This window comes from Scardinius erythrophthalmus (genome assembly GCF_964197995.2).
Source record: "Scardinius erythrophthalmus genome assembly, chromosome: 10".
Taxonomy (NCBI): domain Eukaryota; kingdom Metazoa; phylum Chordata; class Actinopteri; order Cypriniformes; family Leuciscidae; genus Scardinius; species Scardinius erythrophthalmus.
The window spans coordinates 11576942-11598884 of NC_138230.1; the positions used below are offsets into that span (position 1 = coordinate 11576942).

Genomic DNA, 21943 nt, shown 5'->3' on the forward strand with positions numbered 1-21943 from the left:
CGGATGAATCCGCTTTTCCTACTGCTCATAAAACATTCCCTACTAGGCTAAAGAGATATAACAGATGGAAAGGATCTCAAGGTGACTAGCTGAAGATGTTACTGTAGCTTTACCCATTAATAGACACAGTATTTACTTGAGAATAAATTCCAGCACAGCGCAACAAAAAAACCCTTCACAATAGATAATGCTTTAAAATGAATTCTGTTAGAGTGAGTCCACTGAGAATGAGTTGAGTAGAATCCAATTGCAGTTGTATTAAAGCAGGCTAAAAGTGAATGAATACAACATAAACAGAACAAAACAATGACCTGAACAAACTTGAAACCTGGCTTGAGCGTAAACTGACACAGCATAAGCTTTTTCTTTTTAGAAAAATTAACATGTATCTGATATATATCCAAAATGAATCCATATTGAATCGAATCGCAAGATCGAAATAGAATAAATTCATGAAAACCCAGCCCTAATAAAAAACATAGTAGTCATGGTAAACATTGTAACGTTTTCAGTAAACCTAATGAAATGTTTTGACAATCTCACTCAGTACACTTCTTGTGATGCATTGTTTTAATAACCACAATTTTCAGGATCCACCTTTCTGAATTAGGGTTGTGCTGCAATAAAAGCAGATTTACGCAGGCATATAAACGTGTACAAATAGCTGTTTAATCTATGAAACAGCAATGCAAGGGAAATGACTCAAAGCAAAGGTCAAAGGAGCAAAGGTCAGTTCAGAAGAACTTGAGGTGGGGTTCTCTCCAGCCACACTGGGCTTAGAAACAGCAGATGCGACAACTCAATGGGACTCTCCTGTCAGCAGGTATGTTTGAATCGCGTTTGTGTTCCTTTCAAACAAGTAAAACCACATTGCGCCTGGTTTGACCAAACAAAACATAGGCTACTTGTTCCTTTATTGTTGTGGTAAAAGCAGATGAAGTGTATCTGTCACCACCTAACTTCGATTAGTCTCAAACTGATCCGTACATTCGGTGCAGAGCGGCTGCGTTATTTTGGACTGAAACCCTTAACTAGGACTCATAGCGGCGTCGAGAGTACAATTATTTTAATAACACGGTTATAAAACAATAAATATTACACGATCATTAAAATATTAAATTGTCATTAAACAATAAATTAATTTACTACACAAATGAGTGTCATTCTGTGATATTGTCTGGATGCATATAGGACAAATGCTTATTATAAAGCAGATTGGTGAATCTGTAGTTATAGCTCAGCTATTTAAAGGAATGACAACCGTATTCCACAACTTAAACAGTGGTGATTGGCAAGTTGGCCTAAGAGCACAGTTATGATTGCTTAATGTTTTGTGTCTTGTTGGGCTTTTATCTTTTACCATGTGTGTCACGTTTCAGTTTGTGTTTTTTTTTTTTTTTAATCAGTTTCTGTTCTGGTCAAAAAAGATGTTGCTTAGATGTTGCTTTTTTTTTTGTTCATTTGTTCTGTTTCCAGCCACTCTTTTGTTTCTATGGTTACTGTCATTATGAGTTCATTTGTCCCAGCTGTGTCTGATTAATTATCTTGTTTATGTTTGCTATTTAAGATGCACCCTTGCTTTCAGTCTTTGTCTGATTTCTGTTGTGTTTATGTGTGTTTTCCCCGCCTGTCAGCTTGTTCCAGAGTGGTCGCAATGGAAATCAATCAATCAATCAATCAATCAATCAATCAATCAAAACTAACTTTAGCTGGACAATAACTTTATCCTAGAGTTGTTGTAAAGCATAAACAATCTGTTACGGTAATTTCCTATTATTACTGTAAAGCTGCTTTGAAACAATCCCTATTGTTAAAAGCGCTATATAAATGAAGGTGACTTGACTTGACTCCAGAGAGTTATTATCAAAGTTTGCATCTTTGATCAGAGTCTTGTCTATTCCTGAGAGAACCACAGTGTGACAATATGCAGGACTTGCAAAATTTGTTTACTATAGTGTATTTTATTGTATTAAATTGTGTACTACAGTCAGGCTACCAATTTTGCAAGGCAAAAGATAAAAGCCCAAAGTAGCCAGACGTTCCGGGGCTCCAGTAGAGCTACCAAAATGCATCACAAAATCATTCCCATTAATTGCGGGTGGATCTCTCATTTCACGGTAAAACTCTAATTTCGCGGTAAAACTAAACGAGCGTGCGTCACTCTTTTCTTTTAGTTTTCAATAACAACGTCTACTTTGGCCCTGTCCCAAATGGCACCCTAAACGCTTGCGATCTTCCTCTGAGTCCGCACTTTCGTGACGTAATGCTGCTTTGACTTTTGGGAAGAAGTCTGCTGTAGAGCTCACATAAGTGCAGGTTCGGCAAAAGTGCGCATTGAGGGCGCATATCGACCCCAAAGGGGGCACTCATGAGCACCCTTCTGAAATCTGAAATGACTAAATGGGACAATGGTCTCATGGACTTAACGGACACACGCATACTAAGTCCAAAAGACTGAAAGTGCATGTGAAGGCTGGATCCCAAATGGCACACTTCATGTGGACTTGCGGTCTCGTGGCCTTAAATTGTGCGTGCTCGCCAGGTGTACGAGTCCGTAGGGTGTCCCATCCGGCATTTCAGTGCTCAGAAGTGTGCTTCTCAATGCGGATTTAGGCAATCCCCGCACTTTCGCACCCTCCACACGAGTTGCCTACCCAAGAATCATTGTGACCGCCCAATCAGATAACTGAGGAGTTTTGTGGCTGTTTGTCTTTCGGTGGCATGATGTCATCAAACCCGTCCCAAAATGCACTCACTTTCCCTCAAGGCCAGCGCCCCTTAGGTCTGCACTTTCTGATGTCACCAAGTGTGAACTCGAAGGAGGTCCACAAGGCCGGAGTGTGCCATTTGGGATCCAGCCATTGTGTGGCATTTGGGACAGGGCCTATCTCTTCAGGGAAAACCAATCAAGGAAAGCATATGCCTGGAGCACCTCCTACTAGTGGTCATTATGTAAAACACAAAGGAAAAAAATCCTTAGATGTTGCTTAATAACTTAACAGCTTTAACTAAAAACATACACTAGCTTAGCAGATTTTTTTTGATAAAAGTTTTTTCCAACATAATGATGGAAATATTAATGTGTTTAAAGCATAATTTTTCGTCAGGCACTAATTTGCAGACTCTTAAGCTACGCAGTTGCGGGTTCCACTTGTTTAAGCAGCAATGGAGGGAAATCTTACCATTTCAAAAAAAGAGGGTTAAAAACAGAACACAAAGGAAGGAAAGAAAGAAAAGTACCAGATGTGGGAGCATTTTACTCAAATAGTTAACCAGGATCAATCAAGTGTGATATGTAAAGTGTTGCATATGACAATAAATTATCAAAGCCTATATCCAGCCTTTGCTTTTGCTGAGCAGAGAGGGGAAACAGTGACGATGTAAGATTGTGTTTAGGCTATTAAGTAAATGTAATTTTTCTAAAGAAGAACTTGTGTGGTGTGGGTCGGGTGCTGATATCAAGCCTAAATCAGAGAAAATCATATGTTCAGGTTTTTAACAGCGGATTCAGGTGACGTTAATCTGCACATCTTTAGTTGTGTTTACTTCTCTTCTTCCGTCTGCATCCACCTCTCCTTCTATTCTTCTGATGTTGGGGAAATACAATTGGTGCTGCGGCCACTCCTTGTAATTTTACTTAATTTACTATTGCTTAGTGATCGAGGCTGCATCCGAAATCGCATACTCTCTATGAGTAGGTACTTATTTTGAAGAAGTAATTATTTCACAGCCCCTAAAAAGTACGTTCTATATAGTATGAGTGTGTGTAGTATGAATGTAATCTGGACATACTACATATTCGCCATGCTCTCGTCATCACGTGACCTATACTGGTGTCAGTTCTGAACGCTTCACTGCTATACACAAATCCTCTCCCGTGTCCTCATAGTAAAGTGTCCATCGTATGCACACTTCAAAATCTTGCCGGAAAAAGTTCATCCAGGTATTTTTTGCCTACTCTTTTATGAGTACTGTGAATTCGGACACACTTCTTTTGTCACATACTGTTTTCTGCCTACTATACAGTATGGAAGTATGCAATTTCGGATGCAGCCTGAGATTGCATGGGCAGTTGAGAAAATCGCTGACACTTTTTTTTTTTTTTTTTATGCTTTCAACTCCTATCCAATTTTTTTCATAAAAAAAGTTGTTTTTTTCAGGTTAGGGTTAATTAAATAAATTTCAGGGCACCAAAATATGAAGAGAGCCTGCCCAAAGGCCCACCAGGGATTTTGATATTTTGCAAGCCCTGCTATGCCATGCAACCCACAAAAAATACTTTTTTTTTTCATCAGGAGAGTAGAGGAGCAAAGATAGGCATGTCATTGCATTATATGTGGTCCTATATGACGGCTGTCATATGTGTGAACATAATCTGCATGCTCCTGGTGTTCCAAATCCCCGTGGATGAGTTCTCTACAGGCATATGTGCATGTAAAGACTGTGTCAGAGAGCAGACTCACAGTGCTTGGTTCAATGAACTCTATGATCTCTCTATTCAACCACTGCTCACCCGGGAAAATTACATGCTCAGTGAAGATATCTTCGAGTATTGGAAGGTATTGATCTTACATTTCTTTAAGCCTTGCACAGTGATGAATTAAATAACTGTAAAATGACATTGAATCTTTTCCAAAAGCTGGCGGGATGCTATGTACAGAAGGCAGCATTTTAAGACAGCACAGTTGTGCTCACAACAAAGTTGTTCCAAAACATGGGCAGCATGATTATGTTCCCTTCTGATACATTTTTTTGCTCACATTATTGCATAAGATGTCCCAGAATGCATTATGATGAGCTCAATGAAAGAAATCCATGCAAGATGGTAGATTAATCCGTTTTGTTAGTCATTAAGTTTACTGTTTAGCCCATATTTGTGTGTGCTATGTATTTTTATTCTTACTATCTATTACTATAGTATCATGTCATTCCCTTGGCAACATGTTCACTGCAAATTCTATTGAATTCATTTAAGTAAAGTTTATCATGCTCTTCAGCTCACTAGGTTTTGGAACAGAAGTTCAGTGCAAGTGTGTCAACATTTGTTGATTATAGTTTATCTGTGAACCTCAAAATACTAAAACCTCTTACATAGAAGTCTTATTTTGCATGATGTTTCAGGGCCTTCAGAAAGATAAGATCAAAAGGAACTACACAGCAGTGGTGGAGAAGATGTTTTCTCTCTTCCCAGATAAAACACAATACTTAGATGCTAGTCCAAAACGCTGCAGGACTTGTGCTGTGGTAGGAAACTCAGGGAACCTTAAAGGATCCCGTTATGGACATCTCATAGATCATCATGACTTTGTCATTAGGTAAAAAATGATATATAACTTAATTTGTTTGACTATTTTTGTGAGACTCCTCATCTCTTGATTTCCAAGACATAATCAAAACTGTGTATTTGTTCGGTGTCACTTTTAGCCATATACTTTGTAAGCTTTGCAGTCTGCTGTCATTCTTTGCCCAGTAAAGCTTCTCTTCATAAGCTAAAAAAAAACACCATTTAAATGCATTTAAATTTGGTTGACGATGTCATTTTGTTTTTACATGATGATCTTTCACATGTTTCTTGACCCAGTCATGTTTTGTTAAGCCAGGATAAATAAGGGCCCAACAAAAGGTTATGAGAAGGATGTGGGTTTTAAGGCCACTCATCGGATTATCTATCCTGAGAGCGCTGTAGACGTGGACAAATCAACTTACCTGGTGCTTTCCCCGTTCAAGATTCTGGATATGGAGTGGCTCATCAGTGCCTTCACCACTAAGAACATCACAAGGTGAGAAACAGATAATTGAGCAATGTTTCTCAATCTCAAATGGCTGATACACTCTTACAACAACCTGGAACAACATTTAAGTCAACCAATCATAATTTGGCTTTGGGTTGAGTTTGGGACTTGACTGACATTTAATCGATCTTTTGTTTCCCACGGATGGTAGCTGTAGTTAAAATTGGTGTGTGTAATTTATGCACCACCATCATCTTTAGCATTCCCATTCATCTCTTTGGCAGTGGCTTGACTTGTGTGGGAACCCATGGAATGCTAACATATAGCTTTCTTCAGGTATTATAAACCTCCTTAATTTGAACAATGGCAGTTCTTAGGCCTTGTTTGAAAACCTTGTCATTATTTTTGCTATTGTAATGCTGCTAGTGGAGCAGAAATTACAAATTCAGAGTTAGAGTTGGGGATAAGGTTAGAACTATCTAACCTAACCTTCATTTGCATGTATTGAAGACCAAGGATCAAAAGAAGGTTTCTATGCACAAAGTCACATCCATTAAGGGTCAAACACTGGAGGGTGTGCAATCTTACAAATGATTGGGGACAATCATTGATTTGAAGTTGAGTTTTGAAGCCAACTGTGAAGCTGTGTGTAAAAAGGGGCATCAACGTTTGTTCTTTCAAATGAAACTTCAAAATGACAAAACACTGTTGGTGTCCTGGTACGGGAATGTATCTTTAAAGAGCTGGACCTCTATTAACCAAATTGTAAAATGGTCAATAGGTTGCAATAGGTTGACTATGGAGCTGCTACTTAACCCTGCTTCACTGTATGCCAGGCAGGTACGGCGAACGGGTGTTTAAATTTTAAGTGACTGGCATCATCCCCTGTATTGTGAGTTCCAGCACCTTCCATCTAATTGACGGTTTAGAGTACCACAGTGTACAACAAAACTGTATAAGAACAGCTTTGTCCCTCTAGTGATTGATCATATGAATAATATAAGATGAAGTTATGGGTTTATTATAATGTTTTAGTGGTTAGTGTTGTTTTTATAGTGCTGTCTATTGTATTGTCTATGATATGTATGAGAAACAGCCTGAACTTGTTCTTAGACCTTGTTGCTCAGGCTCACTGAAACCTGTTTTACCTATGGATATAATATAAAGGAATCTGGACGTGAATATATGTTTATTTGATATGTTGTACCAGGACAGCAAAAGATAACCAACAAATTCATCATGTTTTAATGGTACCATATTATTTCTTGTATGTCATTTTGCCCTTTTTTCTTGTCTTTAGAACTTACATGAAAGTCAGGCCGAGCATAAATGCCAACAGACATAAGGTGAGTGATGTTTTGACATTTTTAACATGCTGTTAAGGAGCCCAGATTCTTGTGTCGTTCATGTGACATTTGGAAGGTTCACTGTAGAATCTGAACTGCATTGTTTTGTCATCTGGATAAAGGAGACCATAGGGGAGACTGACTTAACATACCAACTTGAGGCACGTTAAAGAATTTTTGGAATTTAGGGGAGCGACGCTTATTTGTTTCAGGTTTTCACAAAACTGGTTTAGACTACCCATACACAAAAGACATATATTTGAAATATATTTTCAAAATATATTTTTGGAATATATGAAAATATTTGAAATTGGCCCAATAAATATATTTTAGTTAAATATATGTAAATATATTTTCATATATGTTTACATATGTTCATATATATTTTAACTTTTGCAAATTGTTTCATTTGAAATATATTTTGAAATTTAAAAAGTTAACATTTTCACAAACATACAACACATTTTCAGTTTATTTTTTTTAGATAGTTTTTTTCCTACTGGTTGGGGATCGAACCGGCAACCCTTCGGTTACAAGCCCTAACCAGTAGGCCACGGCTGCCCCTTTACTGACTTTATTGGCCTAAAATGCAGAGTTTTTTCCCCTATTTTTACAGAATTGAATACAGTTATTTAATAGTGTGTGTATGCAGTGTTAGACACTGAGTTCTATCTATTGTTTAAGTGCACTTCACTGTTGGAGTGTCACTGTTATACTTGCATCATAAATATTGTGCATATTTTCAATATTTAAATGACTTCAGGAAAGATGTCAATAAAACAACATTAAATCTAATAATTGCACTTAGTGTTAGGTACGTGCCACCTAATATGGCCTCATAGTCCTAGGAAAGCAACTATCTGTCATTTTACATTGCAGTCATTTAAATGTAAGTACAGTATTTATTGTGTCATAATACAGTAGTGAAATATGGTAGCCTACTGTTGTGTATAGGGGAAAAGGTAGAGGAATTACTATGATCAAAATACATTTTCGACCCTTCTTTAGCAAGCTAAACATTTTATGACCATATATTTTGTCATATATTTTACATTACATGTTATAAATGTAAATATATTTCACACTTAACATCATATATTTTAGTTATATTTCAGAATATATTTCAAAATGATAAATATAAGTGAACAACAATGCAAATATATTTCAATGTATTTGGAATAGATGCCACATATATTTTTGACACTTTAAAATATATTTCAATATCAATTTTGTCCGTTGGAAAATTGCGATTGTTAACTCATGATTTCTGTTCTGTCTGTGCGCACCAATCTTGCACTTCTATCTCCTCCTAAACCATACCACCTAGAGACTTCGGGTTTTCGGCATTATGTTAAGGAAGGTCTAATCTCGGGAACGCACAAAAAAAAAAAAAAAAAAAAAGATTGACTATCTCTTAGTGTTGAGATCCCATGACGTCAGAAAATTGCGCTAAAACACTCACTGAGTTTTTATTATTTGTTTTTCTGTATGGGTAGGGTTGTCAGTTTACACAATTGACAAGGGTCCGCATGGGGCTACATTATTCTCAACTATTGATCTTCAAAGTGTGTACTGTTAGGTCATGTTACACCCTGACATCAGACACTTAACTGCTTTCATCACGCATGAGGGATTCACTTCACTTCAAACAAACCAGCTTACAATTCCTGGGTCACAAATTCACAGAGCAGGGTACTGTATCAAGCCTGACAAGCAACAGCTGTCTGCAATTCTACAGGCCCTGGCTTCAACGGATGCTGTAAATTTGCGCGCTTTCCTCGGCTTGCTGTCTTGGTACAGTCAATTTATTCAGAATTTCACCTCTGTGGTTGAGCCGTTACGTGCCTGTTTGCGGAAGGATGCAGAGTTCTTCTGGTCGGAAGAAGCAAATATCAGCTTTTCTGAAGTCAAACCGTTATTTGTTGATAGTCCTGTTTTGGCCCTTTCTAACCCTGATCTGCCTACACTCATCTCAACTGACTCATCTGATTATGGCTTTAGGGCCGTTTTCTCACACATACACCCTGATAACTCTGAACGCACGGTGGCTTTCGCATCAAGAACTCTCACTCCGGCCAAACGCAAATATTTGATGGTAGAAAAGGAAGCCCTCGCATGCGTTTGGGCTGGCGAGAAATGGAGGACATCCTTGTGGGGTTGGACGTTCAAATTGCGTACAGAACATCAGGCATTAACCACTCTACTCACCACTAAAGATGGAGACAGCGAGGCTGTACCTGTGTCATTACGTCATTGGTTAGTGATGCTCGTGCATTAGGGACAACAGGGCATCATGCGCACGAAGCAGCGACTACGCGACCTATACTGGCGGCCGCGGATAAATGAGTCGTTCACACGCTTTATCTCATCATGTCAACTGTGTCAGGTTTCAGACAAAACCACTAGAATACATTCTGCCTTTGAAAGACTTCAGCCTTTGCCCCTTCCCACTGAGTCATGGAGAAAATTAGCCATGGATATATTGGGCCCATTCAAGTCGGCTACCTGGGATTGCCACTATGCCCTTGTCGGCTAATGGGCTACCATAATAAGTGGCCTGAAGTTGCATTAGTGTCCAGAGTGCATAGTTATGTATAACGGACCTCAATTTACAGCTGCGGAATTCTCGGCCTTTCTTGAAGCGAGGGACATCGTGGGAAATGCTCTGTTGGCAGCTGGGTGGTATACTGGGACATCACTCATGTGCACACGCCGGTATACCACCCAGCTGCCAACAGAGCAATTGAGCGCTTCCATAGAGTGTTCAAGACTTGCATTCACTCTGCAATAATTCAGTCAAAACCATGGAAAATGACTGTCACAGAATTTATCCACATCTATAGAGCAACTCCTCATTCCACTACTGGCATAATTCCTTTTGAATCGCCTTGATGTCAAGTGGATCTACCAGAGCCGATGTGGCTGATTGGCTTATGCAGCCACCTCAAGAGCAGGTCAATTTACCCAGTTCTTGGCCTCAGCATGTGAGGTACTCTTCAAGATGGTTAAAAGAATTTGTGCATTGAAAGACAAAAGACAACTGTTTGAATTTGAAGCCTGTTATATTGGATATTTCTTGAATTATATTCTTAGTAGTGCCTTCAGAGTAATAAAGAAATTGATTTTGGATATCTGAGTAACAGATATATGTGTTCTAATGGGAATTTGTTATATTGTTTTGACACTAGGTGACGGGGGGTAAGAAGGGAAGTGTAAGTGAAGTGTTCGGTAGAGTAGCCTACATTGCTGTGCTTTTGCATAAGATGATTAAAAGTATCATACTATGTCGTACTGCTCTGTTTCTAATTTCATCTGCACAAGACACAACAGTTTACTCATGTTGAGCCTGGTTTTAAAATATAAGTAAGAGAAAAACACTGTTAATGAGAAGACGAGCATATAGGACTGCTGCAGGTTAGTGGATAAATATATTAGCCTATTTATTATTCAGAATGCACTGTTGGAAAGAAAATATATTTATAGGAACATTTCAGCAGGGTCAAGATAATAAATACAGAGATCATTATTCATTGTTTTAATCAATTGGCATCCATAAAACGTAGTAGTCTATTCACCTTATTCACCTGGCGGCCATTTGAACCACTAGTTGTTCTCGTAGGTGATGATTCTACATCCTGCTTTCATTAAGTATGTCCATGAGACATGGTTGCTGAAAAGGGGCAAATATCCATCCACTGGCTTCCTCGCTATTGTATTTGCCCTGCACATCTGTGACCAGGTAATTTTTTATTTAAATTTTTATACATTTTATTATTGTATGGAAATTTTAGCCTTCTTTTTTTGTACAGGTTTCTACATTTGGGTTTGGTGCTGACCAATATGGAAACTGGTATCACTACTTTGAGAAAACCTCACATAACATCCGTACCGGCGCACATAGTGGCAGCTTTGAGTTTGACACCATGATGCAACTGTACTTGGAAAACAAAATTCAGGTGTTCAGAGGGAAATAACAAGAGGTGAACAAACTTGTCGTGCAAAGCTGCTTTTGCAAATATGCAAAATGCAATACTGTGTGTTTTTAAAGCACATACCTCACTGTCATACCACCTCAAATTCACTGCTAGGCAACCTTTGAATGTTTAGTCACAGTGTTTAGTCCATTTGTGAAGGTGCACGGTTAACACGTTTTGTTTTCGATAGATCTTCATGAATGTACATCTTAACAATGTGCCAAAGTTGTGATTAATGTTTATGCCAAATTATGTTTTATGGTTATAGCTTGTGTTGTATATATATTGTAAGTAAATGAAAGTAGAGAAGTCAAGATGTTAAGAACAATCTGCATTTTTAATATTCGATACACTATAAAAAATGTCTTACCCTCCCAAATCAAAAATTTCAAGTGACTGATAACATCTAAATTTTTCAATTGGCCCAAGTGAAATTCTGTAAATTTCAATTGGCCCAAGTGAAAACCTGTAAATTTAATTTTATAATTTACAGAATTTCACTTGTGCCAATTGAAAAAATTAGATGTTATCGGTCACTTGAAATTTTTCGATTTGGGAGGGTTAACATTTTTTTACAGTGTAGGAATTGTTACGTTTGTCCTTTTTTTTTTTTTTTTTTTTTTCCTTTTAAAAAACTTTTGTTGGAAATGATTTCAAATTACACTCTATAATTATACATTTAAACTTTTTATTAATATTTTTGTTTTTAGCAATTCAATGATTTGAAAGAAATCCTTGCGTGACAATGTGGCATAGAGGTCAACCTGAAAACATTCAAAACAGGTTTTTCTGAAGGGTGTGGAAGTATATGAAAACGCTCTTCAAACAGACAGCAGCTTGTTGACAGGGAATTAAGTCTAAGTACACTATACAGTTCAAAAGTTTGGGGTCAGTAAGATTTTTAATGTTTTTAAAAGAAGTATCTTCTGCTCACCAAGGCTGCATTTATTTGATTATAAATACAAACAAAAACAGTAATATTGTGAAATATTATTCCAATTTAAAACAGCTGTTTTCTATGTGAATATACAGTAAAGTGTAATTTATTCCTGTGATCAAAGCTGAATTTTCAGCATCATTACTCCAGTCTTCAGTGTCACATGATCCTTCAGAAATCATTCTAATGTGATCTTTTCCTATGTGTAACAGGTACACTGAAAAAAATTATTTGTTGAAATTAATCTCTTTTTTTTTTATCATAAGTGGTTGCAATCAATTGATTTTATCTACATTTAAACAAATGCATTAAGTTGAACTTAATAAATTTTATTTAGTCACGTTAGTATAAAAAAATGTATAATTCCACTCCTATTTATGTTACTTCTACTTAACACATTCATTTGAACTTAATCAATTTTATTTAGTTTCATTAGTATAAAACATTTTATAATTCCACCCCTATTTAATTTTTACTTCTACTTAAATAATTGATTTCTTATTTATTTATTTTGAGTGTTCAAAATTATCCAGCTTAATCTACTAGTTAAACATATACAGCAGTATTTTATTGACAGTATGAGAGGTTGTTAAACGTCTTTCAAATACACACAGAAATGACTTTGTTTTAATCTTATCTTTAATGACTGCCATAAAAATAAAAAATAAAACAGAACATGTTTAATGAAAGTTGTTAAATGTTAAAACTCACATTGTACAATTGGCCACACAAATATCCAGCATATCAACATTGCCCTAATGTGGCAATAGGCCACAATACATTTGTTTGTGAATCCCTAATACAAAAGTGCTAAAACTGCACTAATATTAAAAACAGAAGTGCTGACTTAAATAACATTGCACGTAAAAAAAAAAAAAAAAAAAAATAGTAACAGGCAACAGTACATTTGTTTGTGAATCATTAAAATATTCATGCTAAAAACAAAGTTTACATTTCATGCAACAAATTGCCATGAATGGTCGTTTCAATGGTATGAGTTTTTGAATGTTACTTTTGAACTAAATATAGAGGTCTTCAAAGGAAATAAAGTGCAAGGTACAGGCCGTGACATCTTAACAAATTTCATGATAAGCCTGAATATCCACGCCTGCTGCAAAATTACAGCATTAAAGGGGGGTCGCACACCGGACGAGAAGCGCAACGCCGCATCGCGACGGACAACTCGAGGTATCGCACACGTCCGGACGCACACATTCTCATGGCCAGCAATATTGTTATGTTTAAGGACATTATGGAATTAAGATAATATCTGTACTTAATGTTAACTGAATGAATCGAGATAGCCTATCACCTGAAAATCCGATAGCATCAGCAATTTTCATTCAAGCAGCTGATTTCTGTAAATGAATGTCAAACTAAACGTATATTGCAGCACAGAATTAAGTCAGTATAGCCTACATAAACGACGATTTGAGATAAATGTAATATAAACTATGTAATAGGCTATTGGCGCGGCAGGATTTCGAACAAGGTCCTGAGCCTACTGGGCGCCGCCGGTGTGTGCGCTGCCAGTTCTCGTAGAGAATAATAAATAATGTGTTCGAATTTTACAGACGCAGCGCTGCGCTTCTCGTCCGGTGTGCGAGTGCGACCACCTTTGCACAGTTTTTCAGTCCTAAAATTTTAGGGGTGAGTCTTTCAGAATCCATCTGCATAAGGACTTTCTGAAGAAATTCATAGTAGTATTTTAGTTATTTTGCACATATATAGGCTTGTGCAACAGATTTGATCTCCTCAAGAATCATTATTCCGTCAACAACAACTCCAATGTCGTCATATCCCCAAGAACTCCTCCTTTCTTTTTTTTCCATGGTGATGTTTGTCAGGTCAGTCAAGAAGTCATCTCTTTGACTGTCCTACATATTTAAATAAAAATAAACTGTTATTAGACATTATTTTTTTATTCATAACTGTTTGTCAAGTCTATACAATCAACAGTATTTTTAAATTAACTTTTTACACAACAGACAACTGATGGACTCATACACAACTATTAAAAAGGGTGCAAACAACTGATGCCCAAGAAGGAAAGTTGATTCATCAAGAGCCATTTTTTTTATTTAAATAATATATTTCATTTAGTGCTGCTCATCAGAAGCTATAGAATATACTGTTCAGAGAAAACCAAAGTACAATTTACCCTGATCTTAATGCATCGTGTTGCCTTCTTGAACATTGGTGAACGTTTAAACCTTTGTAAGAGCTGTTTATGAGTATGTCAGTGTGAAAAGATTGATCTCAGAATCAGACTCACTCCTTGAAAGTGTTCAAATATATAGATGCTGGAAAAGCAAGAGCTGCAGGATTTTTCTGAAGAAACAGTGGGCAGTTTAACTGATAAGATATTTATCAGAGGGGTTAAAGTTTAATGCGTATTTGGCGTGCTGTCTGGGAGGAGGGCTCCAAGCTCGGAGTTCGGAATTAATTTTTAACCTGAAAAGTTTAAATCCATGCAACCACTTTTTAAAGGTTGATCAAACTAATTATTTTAGGTTGGAACAAACTAACTATTTTAAGTTAGAACAAACTAACAAAACTAACGTGTATAGGTTAAAGTAAATTAATTATTTTAGGTTGGAACAAACTAACTATTTTAAGTTAGAACAAACTAACAAAACTAACATGTATAGGTTAAAGTAAATTAATTATTTTAGGTTGGAACAAACTAATTATTTTAAGTTAAAACAAACTAATGCTTTTAATACATTTTTATCAATGACTACTCAGAAAACTTTCCTTTAGAACACATTTATATTTATTGTTCAATAATCTGACAACATTGAACCTCTGTTTCAAATGTATGAAGATTAACAGTCTGCTTCAAACAAAAATACTTTGAGCCCACAAATTTGTTACAAATTAATCAAATCATCACTTGATGACATCACATTAGTAGTAATATTAAATTAGGAAGGTTTGTCCTGACAGAACACATTTCACCATAAAACATTCTAAAATACAATTAAATGTTATGACAGTATCGTATACCCGTTTCAAATGTATATGATGATGAACAGTCTCTTTCAGCTGAACACCAGAGACAAATCCTGGAACTCAGACAGTGAACAGTGGAACTCCAACACTATCTCACGACCAATTCGTACGAATTCATACGAATGATAAAAAGAATTTCGAATACGTACGATTTGTCTAAACCCACGTGATGGGTAGGTTTGGGGCGGGGTCAGGGGTAGGTCATTCGTATGAATTCATACGAATTGGGCAATTCGTAAAATATGTACGATTTTGCAAAAATCGTACTAATTCGTACGAGTGAGGTCGTATGAATTCGTACGAATTAGCCACCTCGTAGAATTTGTACGTTTTCCTGTGAGATCAGGTTAGGAACTCCTAAGACATGACAGAGTTTCTGATACAGAGCTGTAAGCTCTACATTCTACATTCAAGTATCAGTCACTTGACTGAATCACTAGTTTGAAACATTGAACTAGGAAAAGTTTTCTGACAGGAAACATTAATTCAATATAGCAAGCTCCTGGCCCTCTCCATTGGTCTGAAAATCTAAACTCTTTCATACAAATCTGTGCATACGCTGAAAACACTGCAATTAGTCTCTCCAGTTGTCCATAACACTTGGCCTACTTTGGCCTTTGAGGCTGGTAGCCATCGAACTTGGGCAGCCACATTTGTAAATGCTGCAGTGAAAATGCAGCCTTGTAAGTGCAACCTCTTATAAAAAGGATCCAAAGTCTTGGCTGTAAAAACACCATAAAATTTAACTACAAATGGAAAATAAAATCAAGCAAGTCTGTGCAACTTCTGTTGCTCTGCCTACTCTGTGATGTACAGCTGGGTGGTCAGTCTAGTGACTTTTGGGGTCATCTTGTTTCCATCAAGCTCCATCAGGACCTTTTGCACAAATTCAAAGGTGAACTGCAGCCTTTTCGGAAATTTTAGGTTAAGTGTGTATGAGCCCAAAGACCATGGCAAAAGCGGTTGAAACCGAGGCCAACTCGTTCAGGACCTCTGTTCCTTCGATGACAATTTTAATGTCTTTGGGTGGATGGAGAGGATCCTCTTTCCCAGTGATGAAGATCGCCATGGTTGTCTGCTCCAGTTCTTCAACCTCATTTTCCTGCATAAAAAAGAAAGAGAAAATAAGTACTTTATAGTTTCAGAAATCTCCCGATTTCATGTTAGATCATAATGTGCCAAGCTCTTATACACTCTAAACTTTCAAAACTTGAATAGGAGCAAATCAAACGAATCAAATGTTTATTACAAGGGGTCTTACTAGATTAAAAGTGACGAGATTTCTCGTCTGGTTAGAAGCTGTCTCATGAGATTCATGCAATTCACATTTTTTCACATGCTGTCACGTAACATCAAATTATCTCACAGTAAATAAAACAAATGTATAACTGATAACGTGCACTCGCAGAGTGAATCAATTCCGCCCAGCTGATGCAACACCAGCGTACGCTGTTATCTAAAAACTGGAATGCTACCTAGCTCCGTTTGAGACTGTGAGCTGCAGTTTATCAGAGGCTGAAAAACTGGCATTGAAATATTTTTCTATTATGCGATATATATTGCGATATGAAAAAATACAGGAATAGGAATTCAACTGCTCTATTTGAAACTAATTTAGCATCCTAAAATTATTGGGGTGATTTTGTAGGGGAAAATGCATAGAAAATGAAATTAAATAAAGCTGGAGAATTATTTTTAGTCTGAAATATTTTTTGAGTGCAAACCAGCCATTCTTGAGCCTGATTGTCTCATCAGCAACAAACTGTGTGTATCTAAGAACTTATCATGACATTGTAAATAGAACTTACCACAAGCAATGATACCTGGCAGGAGCTTCCAAATAAGTTGCACAGCAGGAACACAACTGATTGGTGGCTGCTTCCCTGAAGTTGAAAGAGAAAACATGATTAAGTTTTAGCTGTTAGCCATCAAAATGTGTTAACTACTAGCATCATGCACAAATTAAGAATACCCAACATTTAACATAAATAGATATATACTTTATTTTATGATTTTTAGGAAAGCTGGCTAACATTTTGGTACATTTCTACCACATGTAAATGCTGTTAACAGTGTAGCAAACTAACATTACCAGCTAGAAATAGCTGGGCCTTGTAATATTATGGCTGATAAATACTGAACACAAGATAATTAGGAGTGTAAATAAAAGATCACATATGACCTTATGCTATTGACAGCAGAAGTAACCATCAGTCAAGTTTGCAGCTTGAACCTGGAGATTAACTACCACATTTCAAGTGTCAAAAAAAAAAAAAAAAAAAAAAAAGCCTAGCATTATTTACCCCCTTCATGACAAACTAGCTAGCATGTCATGGTTGGTACTAATTGATGCCAAATGTCATTTAGTTTCATATGATACTAATATCTTCACAACTAGCTTTAAAACAGAGCTCTTAAAAGACAGTAATCTCGGCAAATAAACATTTTGTAGGCTCTCGCACCACTGTTAACTATTAAAAACACTCAGCAGAACAAATGCATTTGAATTCACGAACATATTAGCTGTAACGTTAACTAACTTACACGTGGTAACTTTAGCTAACATCAATGCCTCCACAAAATGCATTTAGAAATGAAAGTTTGCATTTATTAGCCAGTTAGCTAGCAACCTGTGATAGCATTACTCACCCACGACCAGAGGGCGGCTAACGTAACCTAATGTTAACGTTATAGACCTTATGCGCCAGAGAAACGAGGGCTCCGTCATCTTTAGAATATTGTCTTTGAACTTCAGTTTTTGCAGTCACTCTGTATATTTCTATGGCATTGCTGTCCAGGAGTAATTAATTTTTCACTGTTCAAGGAGGAAATGATTTGTGTCTTCGACCGTTCAGCCCATGGGGAGGAAGCCTCACGTTTGCTCTCGACTCTTCGCCAGGGAAGACGTGCCGCCGCGGACTTTGCAGATGTGACGTGACCAGTCTCCTGCTCGGCAGACGTGACGTGACGTGACCAGTCTCTGGCTCGGCAGACGTGACGTGATCAGCCTCTGGCTCGGCAGACGTGACGTGATCAGTCTCTGGCTCGGCAAACGTGACCCGTCTCTGGCTCGGCAGACGTGATGTGACCAGTCCCTGGTTCGGCAGACGTGACCAGTCTCTGGCTCGGCAAACGTGACGTGACCAGTCTCTGGCTCGGCAGACGTGACTTGACGTGACCAGTCTCTGGCTCGGCAGACGTGACGTGACCAGTCTCTGGCTCGGCAGACGTGACCAGTCTCTGGCTCGGCAGACGTGACCAGTCTCTGGCTCGGCAGACGTGACTTGACGTGACCAGTCTCTGGCTCTGCAGACATCACGTGACCAGTCTCTGGCTCGGCAGACGTGACGTGACCAGTCTCTGGCTCGGCAGACGTGACGTGACCAGTCTCTGGCTCGGCAGACGTGATCTGGCTCAGCAGACGTGACCAGTCTCTGCCTCGGCAGACGTGACGTGACGTGACCAGTCTCTGGCTCGGCAGACGTGACCAGTCTCTGGCTCGGCAGACGTGACGTGACATGAACAGTCTCTGGCTTGGCAGACGTGACCAGTCTCTGGCTCGGTAGACGTGACGTGAACGGTCTCTGGCTCGGCAGACGTGAAGTGACCAGTCTCTGGCTCGGCAGACGTGACGTGAACAGTCTCTGGCTCGGCAGACATGACGTGACATGACCAGTCTCTGGCTCGGCAAACGTGACGTGACGTGACCAGTCTCTGGCTCGGTAGACGTGACGTGACCAGTCTTTGGCTCGGCAGACGTGACGTGACCAGTCTCTGGCTCGGCAGACGTGACGTGACCAGTCTCTGGCTCGGCAGACGTGACGTGACCAGTCTCTGGCTCGGCAGACGTGACGTGACCAGTCTCTGGCTCGGCAGACGTGACGTAACGTGACCAGTCTCTGGCTCGGTAGACGTGACGTGACCAGTCTTTGGCTCGGCAGACGTGACGTGACCAGTCTCTGGCTCGGCAGACGTGACGTGAACAGTCTCTGGCTCGGCAGACGAGACGTGAACAGTCTCTGGCTTGGCAGACGTGACGTGACCAGTCTCTGGCTTGGCAGACGTGACGTGACCAGTCTCTGGCTCGGCAGACGTGACGTGAACAGTCTCTGGCTCGGCAGACGTGACGTGACCAGTCTCTGGCTCAGGCTGAAGGGATACTGTGGGTTCACGGAGCTCCTCCTCTACCACGCCCACAGTAAACGATGAGCCCCTCAACAAAAGGGCCAGGTCAATATAGTGCTCTAAAGTCCCGTGAGGATCATGCAAGGGCATGAATGAATTGAGCGGTTCAGATAGTCCTCCCCGAAAAAAGATCATAAGGCATTCCATGTTCATTGAGGTAAGATGTGCCAGTTCAATAAACTCTTCGACATACTTCTCAATCGGCCAATTCCCCTGACGGAGACGCAGGATTTGTACTGCTGTATCCATGGTTGGCACCGCTGCTGGATCTTGGTGTGGCTAAGTCTTCTGTTACAAAGCATAGGAGTCATTCAGATCCAAGTGCAGCTTGTCTTTATTAAACAGAGAAATCACCAGGCAAGGGTCATACACCAGCAAACACAGCAGAGAAGATCAGGCAAAATTGTGGTCAACAAACAGGCAGGATATCAGTGTGGGCAGGCAGCAAACAAACAGGATACAGGATACAGGATACAGGCAGAATATCAGGAACAGACAAGGTCACAACAGGCAGGTAAACACATGGAAAACGCCTGGAAATGTTTGCAGCAGCAAAACAAGACTTAGACCAGAGTGTTGTGTGACTGTGGCTTAAATGAGTGTTTGAACATGAGGTGCAGGTGTGTGTGTAATCAGCGCAGTGCAGGAGTATGGTGTCATCAGTCCAGGGAGATGCATGATGGGAAATGGAGTCCGTAATCACCCAGGGAGTCTGTTGCTATTTGTGACACATACTTTCTGTTGGAGGTAGCTACTTTTTCAAAAAGGTATAGTTTAACTACATGCAAATTATATGAATCTTATAAAAACAGTTTAGAATAGCTTAATTAGTCCAGTGTTATTTTAGTATTATTTATTTATATATAGGCTATTATATATTTTAGTTATATTTTATTTACATTGCTATTTATATTTATGTTTTTTTTATTTGAGAATGTTTCTGGATGTCATGACGTTTTGTCACTAACTTCTGTGAAGTTTATCTTAACATTATACACACTTAATTTGAGACTCATATTGTTCACTTTGCTTGACACAAAATTCAAGAAATTAGCCAGATTGTGCCACACAACATTGCAAAACTACAAGATATTTGAAGAAAAACACCATCTATTTTATGTTTCAGACAGCAAGAAAACTCAACATCAAATATCTTCATAATCTCTAGATAATATGAGAAATTATCCATAAGAGACCGTTACAAACCATGTCTGGGTTGCAAATTGTGCATACACCAAAATTATTTTTATGAATATGGTCCATTTCGAAGTGTTTAAATCCAAACAAACAATATTCGTAGATTCCCCGCCCTCTACTCTGTCCTGTATTGTTTTGTGCTTGCACAGCGTCATGCAGCTCGTACAGTAGACTCTGATGCGCCGGCGCCACTGGTTCCGTGGCGTGCAGTTTGTAAGCTATATCAGCTAATGTCGCAATCATTTTTTTATTAACTTTTTAAAGTTTAATTACAATTCTTATAAAGTCATTATCGAGTCATGCGGTACGACACTGATTTAATTTAGAGTATTTGTTCTCAATTCAAAGTCAAGTAATTTTATTTATTTATTAGAAATCTTTAAATTCGCTTGCAGTCAGTAACTCAAGTTAACCTCCACCTCTGATATTTTCAGCTTTTAAAGTGTGGAACATGAGATAAACATAATACAATTTGTTTCGGCATCTAGTTTGCAATATCACTTGCGTATCGGCTGAAAAAAATCACAGCACAGAAATACCCTGATTGTGTAATTATGTAGGCCTATTACATTCATTCAGCGTAATGACATCGAACCTGATCTGTCCTTACTCTGGAAGACGGTACCAAAATCTAGCGCTGCAACAACTCGCTAATAAAAAAATTTAAAAAAGGAATATAAATTAGCTCAACTTACCATGTGCTTATTTTTTTGTTGGAAAACAGAAGCTCACTATTCTTAGTCTGGTTGTTGAGAAGCATCAGCAAACCGTTAATTATTCAAAAGCAAAACGAAAGATATAGTTTGAAATTTTGAGTGACAGACAAGCAGAACGGTGGAGGCACATAGGGGGGCCAATCAGTTTCCAGGAGGGGCCAGTGCCCGCATGGCCCCTCCCCTGTCTACGCACTGCCCAAGACACAGTGTGCATCTGCTATGAATTTTTAATTTACATTTGTTTCACTCTACAAAAACATTTCTAAAATTAAGGCTCACCAAAGCAGTCACATCAATGATATTATAAAAAGTGAATCCTGAAATTTTTCTTGACCATTTTGTTTTTGTCAGTCTGTGGTCAACCCGTGGACTCACTATATTGTTTCTGGAGGCATTCTAAATCACTCCTGATGCCACTTTATGATGTACAGGGTTCAAAATACACGTAAGGGAGACAGATGGTAATCACAACAACACAGAAACACACACGCACAGATCCTTTATGTTCAAATGCCATTATGACAGCACAAAAAGATTCTTTAAAAGCAGCCTGACAAAAAGATGATATATGTACATAGACGCTTTAGACCAGTGGTTCTCAACCTTTTTTGGGCCAGCGCCCCCTATCCATTATCCAGGTCCCTTACCGCCATTACATTTAAAAACATTTTGGCAGTTTTTTTTTTCTTTATCTTAAAATAAGTTATGACAACATATGTTTTTACATTTCTTTAATTTGTCAAAATAAGTTAAACAAGATTCAACTATTTTTTTAAAGGGATAGTTGTTGTTTACTCGCCCTTATATTGTTACAAACCTGTATAATTTTCTTTCTTCTGTT

At 38.4% G+C, this 21943-nt stretch overlaps 1 protein-coding gene across 1 annotated transcript; it reads left to right on the plus strand.

Moving 5' to 3' along the window:
- Nucleotides 1-4346: 4346 nt before the first annotated feature.
- Nucleotides 4347-11052, plus strand: st3gal1l2 (ST3 beta-galactoside alpha-2,3-sialyltransferase 1, like 2; the record flags this gene model as incomplete). Its single annotated transcript, XM_081376508.1, has 6 exons — nucleotides 4347-4559; nucleotides 5122-5315; nucleotides 5601-5780; nucleotides 7033-7078; nucleotides 10698-10817; nucleotides 10888-11052. 6 exons carry the CDS (start codon nucleotides 4347-4349, stop codon nucleotides 11050-11052), a joined length of 918 nt encoding a protein of 305 aa, XP_081232634.1.
- Between the last annotated feature and the right edge of the window lie 10891 nt (nucleotides 11053-21943).